This window comes from Heterodontus francisci, chromosome 3, assembly GCF_036365525.1.
Source record: "Heterodontus francisci isolate sHetFra1 chromosome 3, sHetFra1.hap1, whole genome shotgun sequence".
In the NCBI taxonomy this organism is placed as follows: domain Eukaryota; kingdom Metazoa; phylum Chordata; class Chondrichthyes; order Heterodontiformes; family Heterodontidae; genus Heterodontus; species Heterodontus francisci.
In genome coordinates, this window is record NC_090373.1 from 19,604,576 (window position 1) to 19,622,395 (window position 17,820).

At 43.1% G+C, this 17,820-nt stretch overlaps 1 protein-coding gene across 1 annotated transcript in view; it reads right to left on the reverse strand.

Moving 5' to 3' along the window:
• si:dkey-103j14.5 (isoaspartyl peptidase/L-asparaginase) overlaps window positions 1-17,820 on the reverse strand; it is a 272,215-nt gene that overhangs the window by 148,568 nt on the left and 105,827 nt on the right. Inside the window, exon 3 of the mRNA XM_068017146.1 lies at window positions 17,577-17,680. Within this exon, the coding sequence (XP_067873247.1) occupies window positions 17,577-17,680 (104 nt within the window). The remainder of the gene's footprint in view (window positions 1-17,576; window positions 17,681-17,820) is intronic.

Genomic DNA, 17,820 nt, shown 5'->3' on the forward strand with positions numbered 1-17,820 from the left:
CACTGTCTCCAATGCCCGGAGCCCTCACTGTCTCCACTACCTGGAGTCTTCACTGTCTCCACGACACGGAGTCCTCACTGTTTCCAATAGCCAGAGCCCTCACTGACTCCAATACCCGGAGCCCTCACTGTCTCCAGTACTCAGAGCCCGCACTGTCTCCAATACCCAGATCTTTCACTGTCTCCAATACCCGGAGCCGTCACTGTCTCCAGTACTTAGAGCCCGCACTGTCTCCAATACCCGGAACCCTCACTGTCTCCAATACCCAGACCCCTCACTGACTCCAAAACCCGGAGTCCTCACTGTCTCCGATACCCAGAGCCCTCACTATCTCCAAACCTGGAGCCCTCACTATCTCCAATACCCGGAGTCCTCACTGTCTCCCATACCCGGAGCCCTCACTGTCTCCAAAAGCCGGAGCTCTCATTGTCCCCAATACCCAGAGCTCTCACTGTCTCCAATACCGGAGTCCTCACTGTCTCCAATACCCGGAGCCCTCAATGTCTCCAATACCCGGAGTCCTCACTGTTTCCAATACCCGGAGCCCTCACTGTCTCCAATACCCGGAACCCTCACTGTCTCCAATACCCAGAGCCCTCACTGTCTCCAATACCCAGAGCCCTCACTGTCTCCAATACCCGGAGCCCTGACTGTCTCCAATACCCGGAGCCCTCACTGTCTCCAGCACACATACCCCTCACTGACTCCAATACCCGGAGTCCTCACTGTCTGCAATACCCGGAGCCCTCACTGTCTCCAATACCCGGAACCCTCACTGTCTCCAATACCCAGACCCCTCACTGACTCCAAAACCCGGAGCCCTCACTGTCTCCAATACCCGGAACCCTCACTGTGTCCAATACCCAGAGTTTTCACTGTCTCCGATACCCAGAGCCCTCACTATATCCAATACCTGGAGCCCTCACTATCTCCCATACCCGGAGTCCTCACTGTCTCCCATACCCGGAGCCCTCACTGTCTCCAAAAGCCAGAGCTCTCATTGTCCCCAATACCCGGAGCTCTCACTGTCTCCTTTCCCCGGAGCCCTCACTATCTCCAATACCCGGAGCCCTCACTGTAGCCGATACCCAAGTGCCTGTCTCGAAACATCTAAACCCTGTGCACACTGATAATTCAAACAGAATGGATGGCTCGTGCTATCCTGCAGCATCCAGTGGGGTGTGTGCGAGAGAGGAGTTTGGGAGAGAATGGTCATAAATCAAGGATCACTAAGTCATAAAATAGCTTGTTATTATTGCATCTAAACAGTGAAAAATATATAAATAATATTGCTTCTTCTTTTTAATATCAAACTTTGTAAATGAATTAAAAGCAAAATACTGCAGATGCTGGAAATCTGAAATAAAAACAAGAAATGCTGAAAACACTCAGCAGGTCAGGCAGCATCTGTGGAGAGAGACACAGAGTTAACATTTCAGGTCAGTGACCATTCATCAGAACTGGCAAATATTGGAAATGTGAATGGTTTTAAGCAAGTAAATGAATTGCTGGCTCATGAGAGAGAGGTGAGGGGTCAGGCGGGTCACATGACTTGCATGGTGCTGGCTGCGTTGGCTGTCGATGCAATCAGCCAATCTTGATTCATGGTGTTGGTACAAGCTGGGTAACAGTGGCAGCAGCCCCCTTGAACCCTTCTCACAGTTCCTTGGTTGAGAACCCCTGCAATAGAGAAAGCAGGGGAAATTTCTTTACCTATGGAGTGGTAAGAATGTGGAACTTGCTTGCACATGGAGTAGTTGCAGCGGGTAACATAGATGCCTGTAAAGGGAAACTAGATAAACACCTGAGGAAGAAAAGTATGGAAGGCTATGCTGTCAGGTTAACATGAAGGAGGGCAGGAGATGCATAACCACCAGCATAGTCCAGTTGGGCTGATTCTGTGCTGTTAAATCCAAATAAGTTTTCTCGTGCTTTTATTAGTGAAGCAACATGTTATCAGTGAGAAGAAATCCAGTGACAGAACTGCTGCTCTCTCTTGCTCTTCATCACAATTATACTATAATGTAAGTGACAGCCACTCATCTGTCATTTGAAACCAGCACTTTACCTAATGCTTCTCAATCATGCGGAAGATTAATGCTATTAATAAAAATGCTATCAGCTCACTGGATGTCACAATATGGGAATCATATTCTTCAAGTTAATGAGTAATAGTTTGTGTTCCCTGTGTGTTAATTCAGAATGAATGAAAACCAGACCTCTTCTAATGATATATTTTCTCATTTATCAAACTATATATTTTTAAGTGTTGCAGATTTTTGTGCTCATCTGACTTTGTTCCTTCTGTTCAATTTTAGTATGAAGTGAAGTCTCACCTTGCTTAGATGCAACATTAAAATGTCTTCTCTCAGGTCTACGTAAAAGATTCCGGGGCACTATTTTGAAGAGAGGTTGTTGGGGGAGGGGGGGGGGGTGGCGGGCAGCGGGGGAGGGGGGGGTTCTCTCGGTGTCCTGGCCAACATCTTATCCCTCAACCAACACCACTAAAACAAATTATCTGGTCCTTATCACGTTGCTGTTTGTGGGAGCTTGCTGTGCACAAATTGGCTGCTGAATTTCCTACATTACAACAGTGACTACACTTCAAAAGTGATTCAACAAAAGCAAAATATTACAGATGCTGGAAATCTGAAATAAAAATAGAAAATGCTGGAAATACTCAGCAGCTCAGGCAGCATCTGTGGAATGGTCATCGACCTGAAACATTAACTCAATTTCTCTCCCCTCCTGGATAACCTCCTTACTGAAGCACAGACATGCCACACACTGTTCTTTGCTGAGATTCAGATAGGAAAGCTGCTCCCTGAACATCTTGGATGGATATGGCCTCATGCTGAGAACCTTTCTCCTCCTCCTCCTCCCTCTTCCAACAGTTCTCCCGCTCTGCTTGGCCTCTGCTCATTCTCCAAGTCATGCTGTATTCCAAGGGGAATAGTGCAGTCATGTCTGGAAGAAACTAATTTGTGCAGAAGCCTTGAAGTCAGCAAAAAAATCTTTCAGTATCTGCCACACCACTCTTCGTTGGCCTTTGAAACTTGAAACAACTATGGAAAGCACCAAAATTGTGTAGAATAGAACAGCCAGAAGAAAACTACCATGTAAGTTGATGATCCCTTTAAATAGTTACTTAAAACCTTCATGCTGCTTAACACATGTTCAGCTGTGCAAGCTTAAGCGAGAACATCAGCTGGAGTGTGGAGCTCCAAAATGTGAGTGCTGGTGTCAAATCAGCATTGTACACTGTTATGAGTGCTGAATTTTGTAGTATGGGTATGTTTTAAAAACTGTGATCTTTAATACAGTGTAAAATAGACATTCGGAGGAGACATGTGACCTCCTACAAAATCTGCCCAGAGACAAGCCAGGGGTTTTGGTTACCATGAGAACAAGGAACCCAGATCAAACACCCTTTTGAAAGCAAGGGGCAAGGTTGTAACACCTAAAGGACAATGGGTTTCGCTCTCCCAGACTCTCAAATTGTAAACAAGGAGCCAGGGGTTCTAAAATGCAAATTTAAGTTTCAAATTTTAACACCTGGAAACAAAGGAAGGCCCAGGTGGTTTTCCTATTGTTAGAGTTATGGCCTCTGAGAACTGTAAAAGGCAAATGACTATTAACTTTTGATCTGGATAAATTGAACAGGCTTTCCTAAGTCTGGGAAGAAAGGGAAGAAATGAAGACAGCTGAGTTGTGCAGCCTAAAGAGAGAGAGAGGAACAGTTGTTCTCAGATCACTAATACAGCAAAAGGCTGCTAAGATCTGAACCTGATTCAAATGTCGAGGTTTGCCCAGAAAAAAAGACCAATGGGGTCACCAGAGATTGCCTTATTAAAGGAAATCCAGGCTGAATGTGGTCGTAAGAAGTGAACTAGGAGGACGTTGGCTTTGAGAAGGACACTGGGAGATCCAACACATTGCAACTGGGACAAGTTTGTGACTTTCAACTGCAAGAACACCTTTTTGATGAAAACCCTGTGTAACATATGAACATGGTGTGGGGTTTTCACGTGTGTTGATAAGTTAATGGGATATACCTTTTTCTGTATTTTAGTGTAGCAGTTACCTACTAAGTACTTAATGTTAATTTTTAGTTTAGTTGTTATAGTAAAAGTCTGAAAACATGAAATCTTGTCATGTATTATTTAATCAGTCTGGGGAGTTCAAATTCCTTGTTTTAAAGTCAACAGTCTCGACTGAGGTCATAACAAATTGGGGGCTTGTGTAAGTTTGAATCATTCACAAGTAGGCTGTAAAATGGGTAATGTTACGAATGCTTCCTTTTTTTTTGTTAAATTTGGAGAATTTGTGTTTTAAAACTGAAAAAGGCTCCATTGAATGTGTTTTTACCAGGGTCACTGAGAGGTCTGGCTTTGAAAACAAACAGTTAGCAGAAGAAGGCACCTGTCTGCAAATAATTACCCAGCAGGGCTAGTTTTTGACTTGAGAGATGTTTCCAAAGAAGTGACAGATCAAGATTTATAGAGGTCAGGAGTCTTGACATCTGGAATATTTTTGGTTTCACTTTGAATTGTTTCAAAAGGCAGTTGGAGATGAACAGTGGTTTGAAAAGGAGTTGGAGAAAACTTTCCAAGAAGAACAAACCACCCCAATTCAGTCTGTTCCTCCTCTTTGAATCAAAAACAAAAACTGCCAGTTTTCCATTTCTCAAGGAGCAAGTGTAAGAAGCAGACTAAACTGTTGCTGCATTTCTCCCGAAAGGCCTGTGTCTGAAACCTCTCATGCTGCATTTCCTGGAAGCCTACCAAAACTGACCTTCAACATTGCCTGAAAAAAACTGTTCTAGGAAGATCCCAGGGGCAGCCGTCTATACACATTTGGGATGCCAAACCAAAACAAAGGACATCTTTGCATATTTTCTCTTTCTTCTTCAAGAATAAGCAAGTATTTAAACCAGGTGTTTTTTATCTTTTTTTTTGTAATTGAGCTCTAAAATGCAAATCCCTTTATTTTTTCCAGTTAACCAGTGTATGTGAGTGAGTGTGAAGGGCTAAGGTAAAAAGGGAACTTTAATATTTCAATCTGTGTGTTTATGCTTTACTTCATTACTAGTTAAGACTTGTTTTATAATAAACTGATAAGCGGCACAGTGGCGCAGTGGTTAGCACCACAGCCTCACAGCTCCAGGGACCCAGGTTCAATTCTGGGTACTGCCTGTGCGGAGTTTGCAAGTTCTCCCTGTGACCGTGTGGGTTTTCGCCGGGTGCTCCGGTTTCCTCCCACAGCCAAAGACTTGCAGGTGATAGGTAAATTGGCTGTTGTAAATTGCCCCTAGTGTAGGTAGGTGGTAGTGAATATGGGATTACTGTAGGGTTAGTATAAATGGGTTGTTGTTGGTCGGCACAAACTCGGTGGGCCGAAGGGCCTGTTTCAGTGCTGTATCTCTAAATAAAATAAAATAAAAGTTGGTTGTTTATGAAAGAAACCTGGTTGGTGTGCTCTACTCTGGGATAGAAAATAGGGTCTATGATTGATTGTATCGGTAAGTGGGTGTTGTGACCCATGGAGAAGTGGAACTAGAATAAACAGTGCACTCCTCCTGCCTCAGTCGTAACAGCACACTGGAATTTTCTAGAATTTAAATGAGCAATTTACTTTGGCTGTGTTCAGTGGGAAATCAACATGAGTACCATTAATGTAGAGGAATTTGTTCAAAGGAAAGATTTGACTCTCACTGATTTAACACAGTTAACAGTAGATGCACTAAGGCTGCAGCAGAGCAAGTGGGGATTTGTTTAAAATCAAAAGCTAAAAAGGAAGAAATTCTTGAAGTGATCGCTAAGCATTTTAACCTTGAGGAGGAAAAGAGAGACCTTGGTCGCTCTCAGATTGAGTTAGCTGGAATTCAATTACAAATCGAACAACTGGCACTTGAAAAAAGCAGGAAAAAGGAAGAGACGGACAGTTACAATTTGAAATGAAAAAGTTTGAATTATAAAATCAAAGGGAAGAATAAGAAAAAGGAATAAACTTACAAAGAAAAAGAGAAGTCAGGAAATTTGTAATGGACAAAGAAAACTTAGATTACGTGAATGTGGTGGGGTGGGGGTGGGGGGGGGAGAGGGGTGCAGAAAGGCTTGAGGATAATGCAGATAAACCTCCTCATAGTTTTGATTTGGCAACTAATATTTGCTTCATGCCTAAGTTCAGTGACGAAGGAGTTGAAACACACTTTGCGTCCTTTGAAAATATTGCTACAAATTTGCAATAGGCAAAAGAAAGTTGGGCAATTTTATTGAAAAGTGTACTGGTGGGAAAAGCATTAGAGTTATATTCAATACTCTGAGGAACAGTCAAGTGATTATGAAACGGTTAAGACTGCAGTTTTCAATGCATATGCATTTGTACCAGAGGCTTACAGTCAAAAAAAATCAAGAATTAAAAAACACAGGGCCAGACATATATGGAATTTGCTAAAGAGAAAGAAATGGTGTAATAGGTGGTATAGATCAATGAAGATTGAACAAGACTTTGAGAGCCTTTGGGAAGTAGTTCTAATGGAGGAATTTAAAAATAGTGTCCCACCTGGAAGAACATAAAGTTGGTAAAATAAGGAATGCTGCAGTATTGGCAAATGATTATAAATTGACCCACAAAATCCGTAGTTAAAGCCCCAGTTGGGAAATGTTCAGAGAAGTTAGAGAGACAGGAGGTTTGATAAGGGAAGGAGATCTGGTTTTAGTGAGAGAAAGGGTAAAGGAGAGGATACAGGCAATCCTCAGTTTAGTAAGAAAGATAATCAGAGGTTAGGGCTTAGTTAAAAGGACCAACATATTATTGTTGTAATGAAAGAGGGTATATAAAATCAGAATGCTGGAGGGTAAAAGGCAATCTGGTAGCTGTGATAGGTTTACCGAACGCCTATCCTGAAAAGGATGACCAATAAGAGGCGTTGCTGACAAGCCAGTGGCTTTCACGATTTTGAATAAGGAGCAGAGGTGTTCTCCCTGTAGGCTAATGACTTAAATCAGGTCCCTGAAGGTTATAGAAGTTTTGTGTTCAAAGGTGGCCTCATATCCGTCAGGTGAGGCAGGCAAACCAATTGTGCTGCTTAGAGATACAGGGCAATCCAGTCATTAATGGTAGCAAGGAGATGTGAATTTTCTTCCCAGCTGTTCAATGAATGTGTAAGTCCAAGTGTGGGGCACTGAGGGAGGTTATTTACCCATTCCATCAGATAAGGTTAATTTACAATGTTATTTAGTCACCGATCTTCTAACAGTGGGAGTCATCCCTGATTTGCATATAGAAGGGATGGCTTTGTTGCTAGGAAATGACTTCGCTGGGGATAAGATATTAGCATCTCCAATAGTTTCAGAAAAGCTAGTTATTATAGTAAAAGTCTCAAAATGTGAAATCTTGTCATGCAATTCTTTAATTAGTCTGGGAAGTTTATAGCTCTTGTTTTAAAGTTAACTGTCTGTACTGAGGTCATAACAATGCTGATTGATGTCCTGCTCTGCATACTTCCAGTGGACATTAACTGTGCACGCTAATGCCATTACCACGATGGCATCTGGCACACTTCATGTCAAAAGTGTGTGTGTATGCTGAGAATGCCATATTGGATCCCAAAAAGCGCTCTTATTTATTTATTTAGAGATACAGCACTGAAACAGGCCCTTCAGCCCACCAAGTCTGTGCCGATCAACAACCACCCATTTATACTAACCCTACAGTAATCCCATATTCCCTACCACCTACCTACCTACACTAGGGGCAATCTACAATGGTTAATTTACCTATCACCTGCAAGTCTTTGGCTGTAGGAGGAAACCGGAGCACCCGGCGAAAACCCACACGGTCACAGGGAGAACTTGCAAACTCCACACAGGCAGTACCCAGAATCGAACCCGGGTCCCTGGAGCTGTGAGACTGTGGTGCTAACCACTGCGCCACTGTGCCACGCCTTGGCACCTAAAAATCGGGTGCCACCAAACGCAATTTCTTACCATTTGAACTTACTGTTCATTGCCCACTTTTACATGCAGTGCATGCACATGCTTAAAGAAACATGTTCAATGACCTGGACTTTGCAGTGGTAAGGATGGTGAAACTGTCAGTGTTCAGCATCATTATTCCACGGAAATTGACAGGAGTCCGCACACGTGGAGAATAATGTGGAGATCCCGAAGTTGCTGTCTATGATTCTATGCTTCTCCATAGGTTGCGCTGTAGGGGTTCCCACAGTCTGCTATCTCCCTTGCAATCATGAATTGATGAGACTTTCCACTCGAACACTGTTAGTCTCACTGTAAAGATCCTGGAAAAAGTGACAGCTTTTGAATGAGGTGTAACTGAGCATTTAACGGTATACTAACTTCATAATTACTGCTAAATACCTTCACTGGCCCTGAGAAGCTAATTTTATATCTGTGGAATATCAAATTTTTCTACAATGATTAAAAGTTCCACATATTTGTTACAACCGAAGCAGGAGGAGTGCACTGTTTAATCTAGCCCCACTTCTCCACAGGTCACAACATACTATTTTAAAATTTTCCCACTTACTAATACAGTCAATCATATATTTTATTTTTCCCAAAATAGAACACACTAACCAGGTTTCTTTAATGAAAAACAAAATTATCATGTTATAATAATTGTTATAAAATTATTATAAAACAAGTCTTAGCTAGTAATGAAGTAAAGCATAAACACACAGATTTTAAATTTTAAAGTTCCCTTTTTACCTTATCCCCTCATACTCTCATACACACACACACACACACACACTTACACCAGTTAACCAGAAAAATAAATGGGATTTTTTTAAAATTCAGAGCTCTGTTACAGATTTAAAAAACGCTTGAGCTGATTACTTGATTATTTTTGAAGAAAACAGCAGATGGGTTATGTTGTTCCAAAACTGGCATACAGTCTAGCCTCTGAATACACATAGACAGGTCACTAGGATCTTTTTGAACAGTTCTTTTCAGGCAGCATTGAGAATTATTTTAGCAGGCTTTCTTCAAAGATAGGAGATGAGATGAATTGACACAGTGGACTTTTCAGGGTCTTTTAGAGATGCTGGAAAGAGAGCTGGGTTCTGCTCTTCTCTCCTTACTTCACTTCTTCTTCAGGCTAACTTTATCAGCTGCTCACTCCAGAAGGTAAAACATACACTGACTGCTACAACCAAAAGCTTGTGAATTTTCTGCCCTCTCAGGTGTGTGCTGCTGCTGCCGTGCTTGTCTAATCAAGGGGCACGACTGATTTCTCTGCCCACATTTTCCCCTGTTACCAGGGTTTCTGTTCTATTTTTAACTTGAGTCATGTGACAACCAGTAAACATTGTTGCCAAATTAGATTTTTCAGTGCCCTCTTTAAAAATAACTGCTCCAGCGTTTATTCAGTTTGACTATGAGTTCCTCAAAAAATATTTTAACTAAAAAAACAGAGTTACTTAAAAACATTAACAAAAATTAAAAGTTAATTTATTTTTATTTTACCTTCTATCTTAATACAGGCTTTTCCTTGCTATTTCAACACCTGAAAATTTAAATTAAAAGTGAAGAGATTCAGTGCCTTTAAGTTCCTGGGTTAGAGTTATAGAGTCATAGAGTTATACAGCACAGAAACAGGCTCATACAGGACCATATCAAAAACCTTACTGAAGTCCATGTAGACTACATCAACTGCTTTACCCTCATCTAGTCACCTCCTCGAAAAATTTAATCAAGTTTGTTAGACATGATCTCCCCCTGACAAAGCCATTCTGACTATCCTTGATTAATCCCTGCCTCTCCAAGCGGAGATTAATCCTGTCCCTCAGAATTTCTTCCAATAGTTTCCCTACCACTGATGTTAGACTCACTGGCCTGTAATTACGTGGTTTATCCCTGCTACCCTTCTTGAATAATGGTATCACATTTGCTGTCCTCCAGTCCTCTGGTAACGCTCCTGTGGCCAGAGAGGACTTGAAAAATCAGAGTCCCTGCTATCTCCTCCCTTGCCTCACATAACAGCCTGGGATACATCTCATCTGGGCCTGGGGATTTATCCACTTTTAAGCCCGCTAAACAGTCAATACTTCCTCCCTTTAAACGCTCCGTGATCTCTACACCTACATCGTCCTTCTCCATAGTGAACACAGATGAAAAGTAATCATTTAAAACCTCACCTATGTCCTCTGGCTCCACACACAGAGGCCGCTTTGGTCCCTAATGGGCCCTACTCTTTCCCTGATTATCCTCTTGCCCTTAATATACTTGGGATTTTCCTTTATCTTGCCCACCAGTGTTTTTTCATGTCCCCTCTTCGCTCTCCTAATTACTTTTTGAAGTACCCCCCTACACTTTCTATACTCCTCTGGTGCCTCTGCTGTTTCCAGCACTCTGAACCGTCTGTGAGAATAATTCAATGTGATTGGCTGATTACTTGCTTGCTGACGATCACTGCTGCTGCACGCCTGGAGATTCTCTCGGCTTGGCGCCACATTTAAAGTGCCATTACGTAAAGACAAATCCATACCATAGAGATCGCTAGACCTTTGTGGGTAGTTTTTTTCGAGGTCAGCGATGAGCGCCTTAGCTTTGCCACTGACTGCAAAATCATGGTCAATGTTTCATGCAGCGGTTAAAAATAAAACCTCAGCTAATGCATGTTTTCAATTCATATGTAAAGATTGCTGAAAAATTGAAAACCTTCTCTGCTGTTTGAACTCACACTGAGAGAGGACAAATGTGCAAAGATTTAAGAGGCATTTCATAGTGTGTCAAAATGTGGCTTTCAAGCAAAAGTTAAACAAAGAAAACGAGAGGGGGTAATCCATTTTCATGACAGCCAGATAGCAGAATGCTGCAACTATGGTGCAACTGATGAAATGATTCAGGACCCGATTGCTGGCCTTCAATGTGAACGATTTCAGCTGGGCTCTGGCCTTCCACTTGAGAAGGCAATAAAAGAGGAAGCTGTTAAACTCAACATAGAATCACATGGAATTTACAGCACAGAAACAGGCTGTTCAACCCAACTGATTCACACTGGTGTTTATGCTCCACACAATCCTCCTCCCACCCTTCTTCATCTAACCCTATTTGCATACCTTTCTATTCCTTTCTCCCTCATGTGTTTATCTAGCATAATGATTGCTGAATCCCCCACTATCAACATTACCATTGACCAGAAACTAAACTGGAGTAGCCATATAAATACTATGGCTACAAGAGCAGGTCAGAGGCTTGGTATTCTGCGGGAGTAACTCACCTCCTGACTATTCAAAGCCTGTCCACCATTTACAAAGCACGAGTCAGGAGTGTGATGGAATACTCTCCATTTGCCTGGATGGGTGCAGCTCCAACAACACTCAAGAAGCTCAACACCATCCAGGACAAAGCAGCCCACTTGATTGGCATCCCATCTCATTCACTCCCTTCATCACCGACACACAGTGGCAACAGTGTGTACCATCTACAAGATGCACTGCAGAAACGCACCAAGCATCCTTAGACAGCACCTGCCAAATCCGCGATTTCTACCACCTGGAAGGACAAGGGCAGCAGATGCATGGGAACACCATCACCTGCTAGTTCCCCTCCAAGTCACACACCATCCTGACGGAACTATATCGCTGTTCCTTCACTGTTGCTAGGTCAAAATCCTGGCATTCTCTTCCGAACAGCACAGTGGGTGTACCTACACCCCAAGGACTGCAGCAGTTCAAGAAGGCAGCTCACCACTACCTTCTCAAGGGCAGTTAGGAATGGGCAATAAATGCTGGCCTGGCCAGCGATGCCCACATCCCATGAGTGAATAAAAAAAATCTAGCTTCCTCTTAAATGCATCTATACTATTCACCTCAACTACTCCTTGTGGTAGTGAGTTTCACATTCTCACCATTGTCTGGGTGAAGAAGTTTCTCCTGAATTCCTTATTGGGTTTATTAATGACTATCTTATATTTAGGGGACCTAGTTTTGGTTGCTCCACAAGTCAAAACATCTGTTCATGCTTCGAGAAGCATAGAAAATCCAAATTTAGTCTCCTAAAATACCTTAATATCCCCTGACTGGAAAATGGATCCAGCCTTTTGGGGCATTTTATTGGTCAATAATTAAGCCAACCTCTGCCCTGAATAGCTTGTTTTCTTGGCTAGCTTCAGAAGAAGGGAGGAAATATGCAAGATATGGCGAGTGGGAGACTTCAATTTAAGATACAGAGCGGCATGCTGCCCAGACCGAACACTTTGATTCAGAAACTTGGAACGACAGAACAGCCTGGACCTTGCTCATTTGTCACTGAGCCATCAAAATCTTCACTGTGGTGGAGTTTATATTATCTCTTGCCTCATTGACAGAGACTGGCTTAATTGGAAGTTAGGCATTCATAAAAAAAAATATGCCAGTGACTGAATAACCATGCAAAATCTGACCCTGCAATGATTACGTCAAAAGTAGCGTTAATGGCAAAATAACCATCCCAGTGTAAGCACTAAAGCGCCTCCAAATATAAATATATTCAATATCTCAAAAGGGTTTCACAGCTGGTTCTCCCACCCAGCAGCCAGGTTTGTCTAGCTGTCCGGTGGGAATTAGAGAAAGAAAATATTGAGGTCCTGCTGTTAAATTCAGAAGGACCTCTGCATCCCCATCTTGCGTGTTTCCTCCCATGCTCACCCACACCTTCCCTGTAAATATTGGACCCTATGCACACATACAAATTTAGCTCATAGCATATCTGACTTCCCCTCAGTAACTCCTAACTCAGGCTGTTGCACAAGAAAAGCGGTGTCGGTTGCCCCTATTATTAGCCATAATACCACTAGCTAAAGACAAAAAGCTGCACGTGCATATTGACTTTCAGGAAAGCAAAAACGACATTCCCCGCAGTGCAAAAACTCTGCATTATTTTTGAACTAACCGAAAGATGTTTTTGACAATAAATTGCATTGAATGAAGGATGGTTGTGCCTTGAGCAATTGAAGCAATTTGAAAACAGCGAGAGGAAAAAAACATGAGACACTGAGGACTGCACGTAATCAGTTATGTCCCTGCTTAATTCTGTCTGCAGCACTGTGCAGAAGGTTCATAGATCAGGAAAGAAGGCGACAGAGATAGTATGAGAGACCATAATAGGGTGAAGTTAGTTTGATTTTTAGAAGGAAAATAGTAGAAATGTATGGGGGCATTTTAACCCCCCGCTCCCGCAAAGGACAGGTGGTACTGTGGTGGGGGTTAAATGTTTTAGAAATGGGAAACGCAATCCCAAGCCGCCCCATTTAACCGGGACAGGTTGGGGGTGAAGGGGGCGATTGAGAAAACTGCTCTTGAGAGGCAGATTAGCAATTATAATATGTGGTGTTCCTAAGGGTCAGTGATGGGACCACTGCTTTTTTTGCTCTTTATAAATGGTTTAGGTCTTGGAATACAGAGCAGAATCTCAAAATTTGGCAATGACACCAAATTTGGAGGTGCGGCAAACAGTGAGGATGATATGAACTGCCTGCAACAGGACGTGGATAGGCTAGCAGAATGGGCAGAGACGTGGCAGATGAAATTTAATATTGACAAGTATGGGGTGATGTATTTTGGCAGAATGAATAGGGCGAGGCAATATATGCTCAATGGCACAGTTCTAAAGTGTGCACAGGAACAGGGTGCATGTGCATAGATCTTTGAATGTGGCAAAACATGTTGCGAGAGTGGTTAGCAAAGCATTTGGGATCTCGGGATTCATAAACAGAGGCTGAACCTTTATAAAGCTCTGGTTAGGCCCCCTCTGGAGTATTGTGTCCAGCTCTAGTTCACACTTTAGGAAGGATGTGAAGCTGCTTGAGACGGTGCAGTGGAGATTTACCAGAATGGTTCCAGGGATGGAGAATTTTAGTTACAAGGTTAGATTGGAAGAGCTGAGTTTGTTCTCCTTAGAACAAAGGAGATTGAGGGGAGATTTAATAGAAGTGTACAAGATTATGACAGGCTTAGATAAGTTAGACAAGGAAAAACTGTTCCCATTAACAAATGGTACAAGGACTAGGGGACACAGATTGAAAACTTTGGGCAAAAGATGCAGGGGGAATATAAGGAAGCACTTTTTACACAGCGGATGATAATGACCTGGAACTCACTGCCCACAAGGGTGGTGGAAGCAGAGATGATCAATGACATCAAGAGGAAGTTGGATGGCCACCTGAGAGAAATAGACTTGCACGGGTACGGGCATTGAACGGGGGAGTGGGACTGACTGCATAACTCTGTCGAGAACCACTATGGACTCGAAGGGCTGAATGTCCTCCTTCTGTGCCATAAATGATTCCACGTTAATGAGGCAACATGCATGAGATTTTAGCTGCGATTTGGATTTAATCCCAGGGCAGGGCTTGGGAATCCCATCAGATAAGGGAGGTAAGAATTGCTGGAGACAGTAGGTAAAGGGCTTTTCCAGCACTGCTTGTGGGTCAGGACGAGCAGGAGTGTTTCCCCTAGGCTAACCTCCCTCTCCATGATTTCCAGACCCATCTATCCATCCCCAGTGATTCAATGTTGACCTTTGACCTCTCTTCTGTACCTCTCTACCCGTGGCCACTCTTCCCTGTGACCTCTCTCCCCATGAATTATGTGCCCCACAACCCCGCTCCTCACATGGCCTCTCTCCCCTGTGACCTGACTCCCACCGTGGCCTTGCTGTCCCCATGACCTGCCTCTCCTCTCCGACCTCTTTCTCCCATGGCCTCTCTCCCTTGCGATCCCTTTCCCCCACAACTTTTCTCCCCTGTGAGCGCTCCCTCTTAGGATCTGGAATGCACTGCCTGAAAGTGGAGTGGAGGCAGGTTCAATCAAGGCTTTCAAAAGAGAATGGGATAATTACATGAAGAGAAAAAATTTGCAGGGCTATGGGGAAAAGTCGGGGCAGCTGGCATGCTCACAACAGGCCAAATGCCCTCCTTTAGTGCTGTAACCATTCTACGATTCTGGGTACCCATTAGGAAGGGGCACCACTTTGTGATCAGAGCAGCATCAGTGAAACTATTATGTAGAATTAAATAACAGCTACAGCACAGTAACAGGCCATTTGGCCCAATTGTTGAGACTTCTCCCATTATAATGACCTTTTTTCATTCTTGGACTTTGTATCACTCCATTGCCTTCTCCCTCATGTATGCACCAAGCTTCTCCTTATATTCATCAATCACTCCAAATGGCAAAAATTTCCACATTCTCCCCACTCTCGGCGCCCGATCTTGTGCTCTTCCAGACTTTGGGTTTCATGGTGGTGCGGGGGTGGGGGTGGGGGGATGAGGCGGGGCTAGGAGAATCACAGCAGAACTGCCCACCATGGAACATGACTCTGGGATTCCCAGTTCGATCTTCCTCGGGGCGGGATAGTCTGACAACGACCTTCCCATCCAGAGGCCAATTGAGGCCCTTAAATGGACTATTAATGGCCAATTAAGGGCCTCTTCCCACTGCCGCTGGGATCATACCAGTGGTGAGGTGGGAGGGGGGCCTACGCCCCCACCGCTTCCACAGTGCTGCTGCTCAGTTAAAGAGCTGCCAGCCTTTGATTGGCCGACAGCTTTCAGCAGGCGTGACATCTGTCACTGGGGTCCTTGATCTGGGGGGCAGCCCATCGCTGTCCACTTGTCTAATTGGTGCTTGATTTGGCGGGCCTTCCCGAGAGAAGGCAACGCAGGGCTCTTGCCGGTGGTTGAAACCCCTGTCGCCAAACCAAAATCCTGGCCATAGAATGTAACTCTGCAATCGGCGCAGATTATTAAAGGTAACCTGCCTGAATCGACCTTGGTTCATCATTGGGCTGACAGAAAGTCTTAACTCTTTCAGATTAAAAATTCATCAGTGCCTGATCAATGTTGCTATCAGACTTTAATGACCCTTGATCTTTATTGCTGATTTAGAGCTATCTTAGGTTGACATAGAATGATAGCATTAATAAAAGTGTTAATATTTAAAATTTGGGTGCAAGCGTCATATTTTATGCTCAGCCTCTGCTTGTCTTCGAGTAAGATTCTAAAGGGCTCTCTGTGACATTATTTTACAAATATATCACTGATATTCAAACAAATACTGTTTTGAGATTTGTCAGTGTTTATCAGTGTTCTACCTGCACTCAACAGGGACTTGTGTGATTTGGTATAAGTCCTACTGTATGCTTGTATTGTGTATGTGCGCTGCATTCCTTCATTTAATTGAAGCTTAAACAACCTGCTGGGACAATTATAAAAAGACAATTTAAAGAGAAATATCCAGGAAAATACAAAAACAAGTTAGATTACACAGATCTAGATAATTGGCAGAAGAGTCAGAAGAGGAGATTTTTTATTATAAGCAGTAGTTGTTATCATTTGGAAATCACTGCCTGAAAGGGTGATGGAACCAGATTTAATAGTAACTTTCAAAAGGGAATTGAATAAATACTTGAAGGGGAAACATTTGCAGGGCTATGGAATGGAACTAATTGGACAGCTCTACCAAAGAGCCAGCACAGGCATGATGGGCCTTCTCTGCTTCATGATTAGTACCAGGACACAGTGACGGTAGTCACGCTATATCGCATTTGTTCATTTTTTTCCCTTCATATCCGTCTTGTGCTCTTTTTTATCTTCCTTTCTTTGTCTCTCATTATCTGACTCAACAGCCCCAAATATAACAGCAGGATCTCTTTCGAGTTTTGTTTTTCTGGTTCTCACCCGGCGGCTGGACAGAATGGGAGGCTGTTGCGTGGCAAGTCCTCGCTGTGTAAAAATTTTTTGCATGTTGCCATTGCTTCTTTTGCCAATCACCTTAAATTGGTGTCCTCGAGTTCTGGCTCCTTCGGCCAATGGGAAAAGTATCTCCCGATCTACACTGTCCAGACCCCTCATGATTTTGAACACCTCTATCAGATCTCCTCCTAATCTTCTCTTCTCCAAGGAGAACAGACCCAACTTCTCCAACCTATCCACGTAATTGAAGTTCCTCATCCCTGGAAGAATTCCCGTGAATCTTTTCTGCATACTGTCTACTGCCTTCACATCCTTCCTAAAGTGTGCTACCCAGAACTGGGCACAGTACTCCAGTTGAGGCCAAACCAGGGTTTTATACAGGTTTATCATAACTTTCTGGTTTTTGTACTCTATGCCTCTGTTTATAAAGCCTTTATAAATCTTTATAAATAGGATCTGAAAACTGTCCTTTCCTTTCCTCCTCCAAATGTACTTCATTGGCTATAAAACACTTTGGTCCATCCTGAGGTCAGGAAAGGTGCTATAGGCATTAGGCCTTGTGGGTGCTTGGAGTGTAGCTGCCCTTCCTTCCAATAATGGGATAGCCAGGAAATCCTTGGGGAATGTAAAGGGGTCATTCTTCGAATCCAGTGGATAGGAAAATGTGACCTAACTTACTCAGTACACTGATATTTTATTCAGCAGTTTTATTGCTATGCTTCACACATATTGCAGCACATTTCTTTTCATTGGCCAGGAAATGTGTATTAATATACCAGATTTTGCAAATATAACTCTTGGCATTTGTGCAGTTCATCTTTCACAAAGTATCCTTTATGGATTTTATGTTTCTAAAAATGAAAAATGTAGAGTACCTGTCACATGATCCTTTAACCTGGAAATATATGAAAAATACTCGCGTTGCCATTTTTAAACACTGAGCCAACTCTTTCGATTGTGCGCAGGCTGGTATCAGGACCTGAGGGAGAAAATGACAGAATCAGGGTGAATGGGACCAAACACACACCGGTCCAGCCCAGGAGATTCAGCTTCTGCACTGTTTCCCAGCTTTGCAAAGTGCAAAATTAACAACCCTCAAGCAAAACTACAGACTGAGAA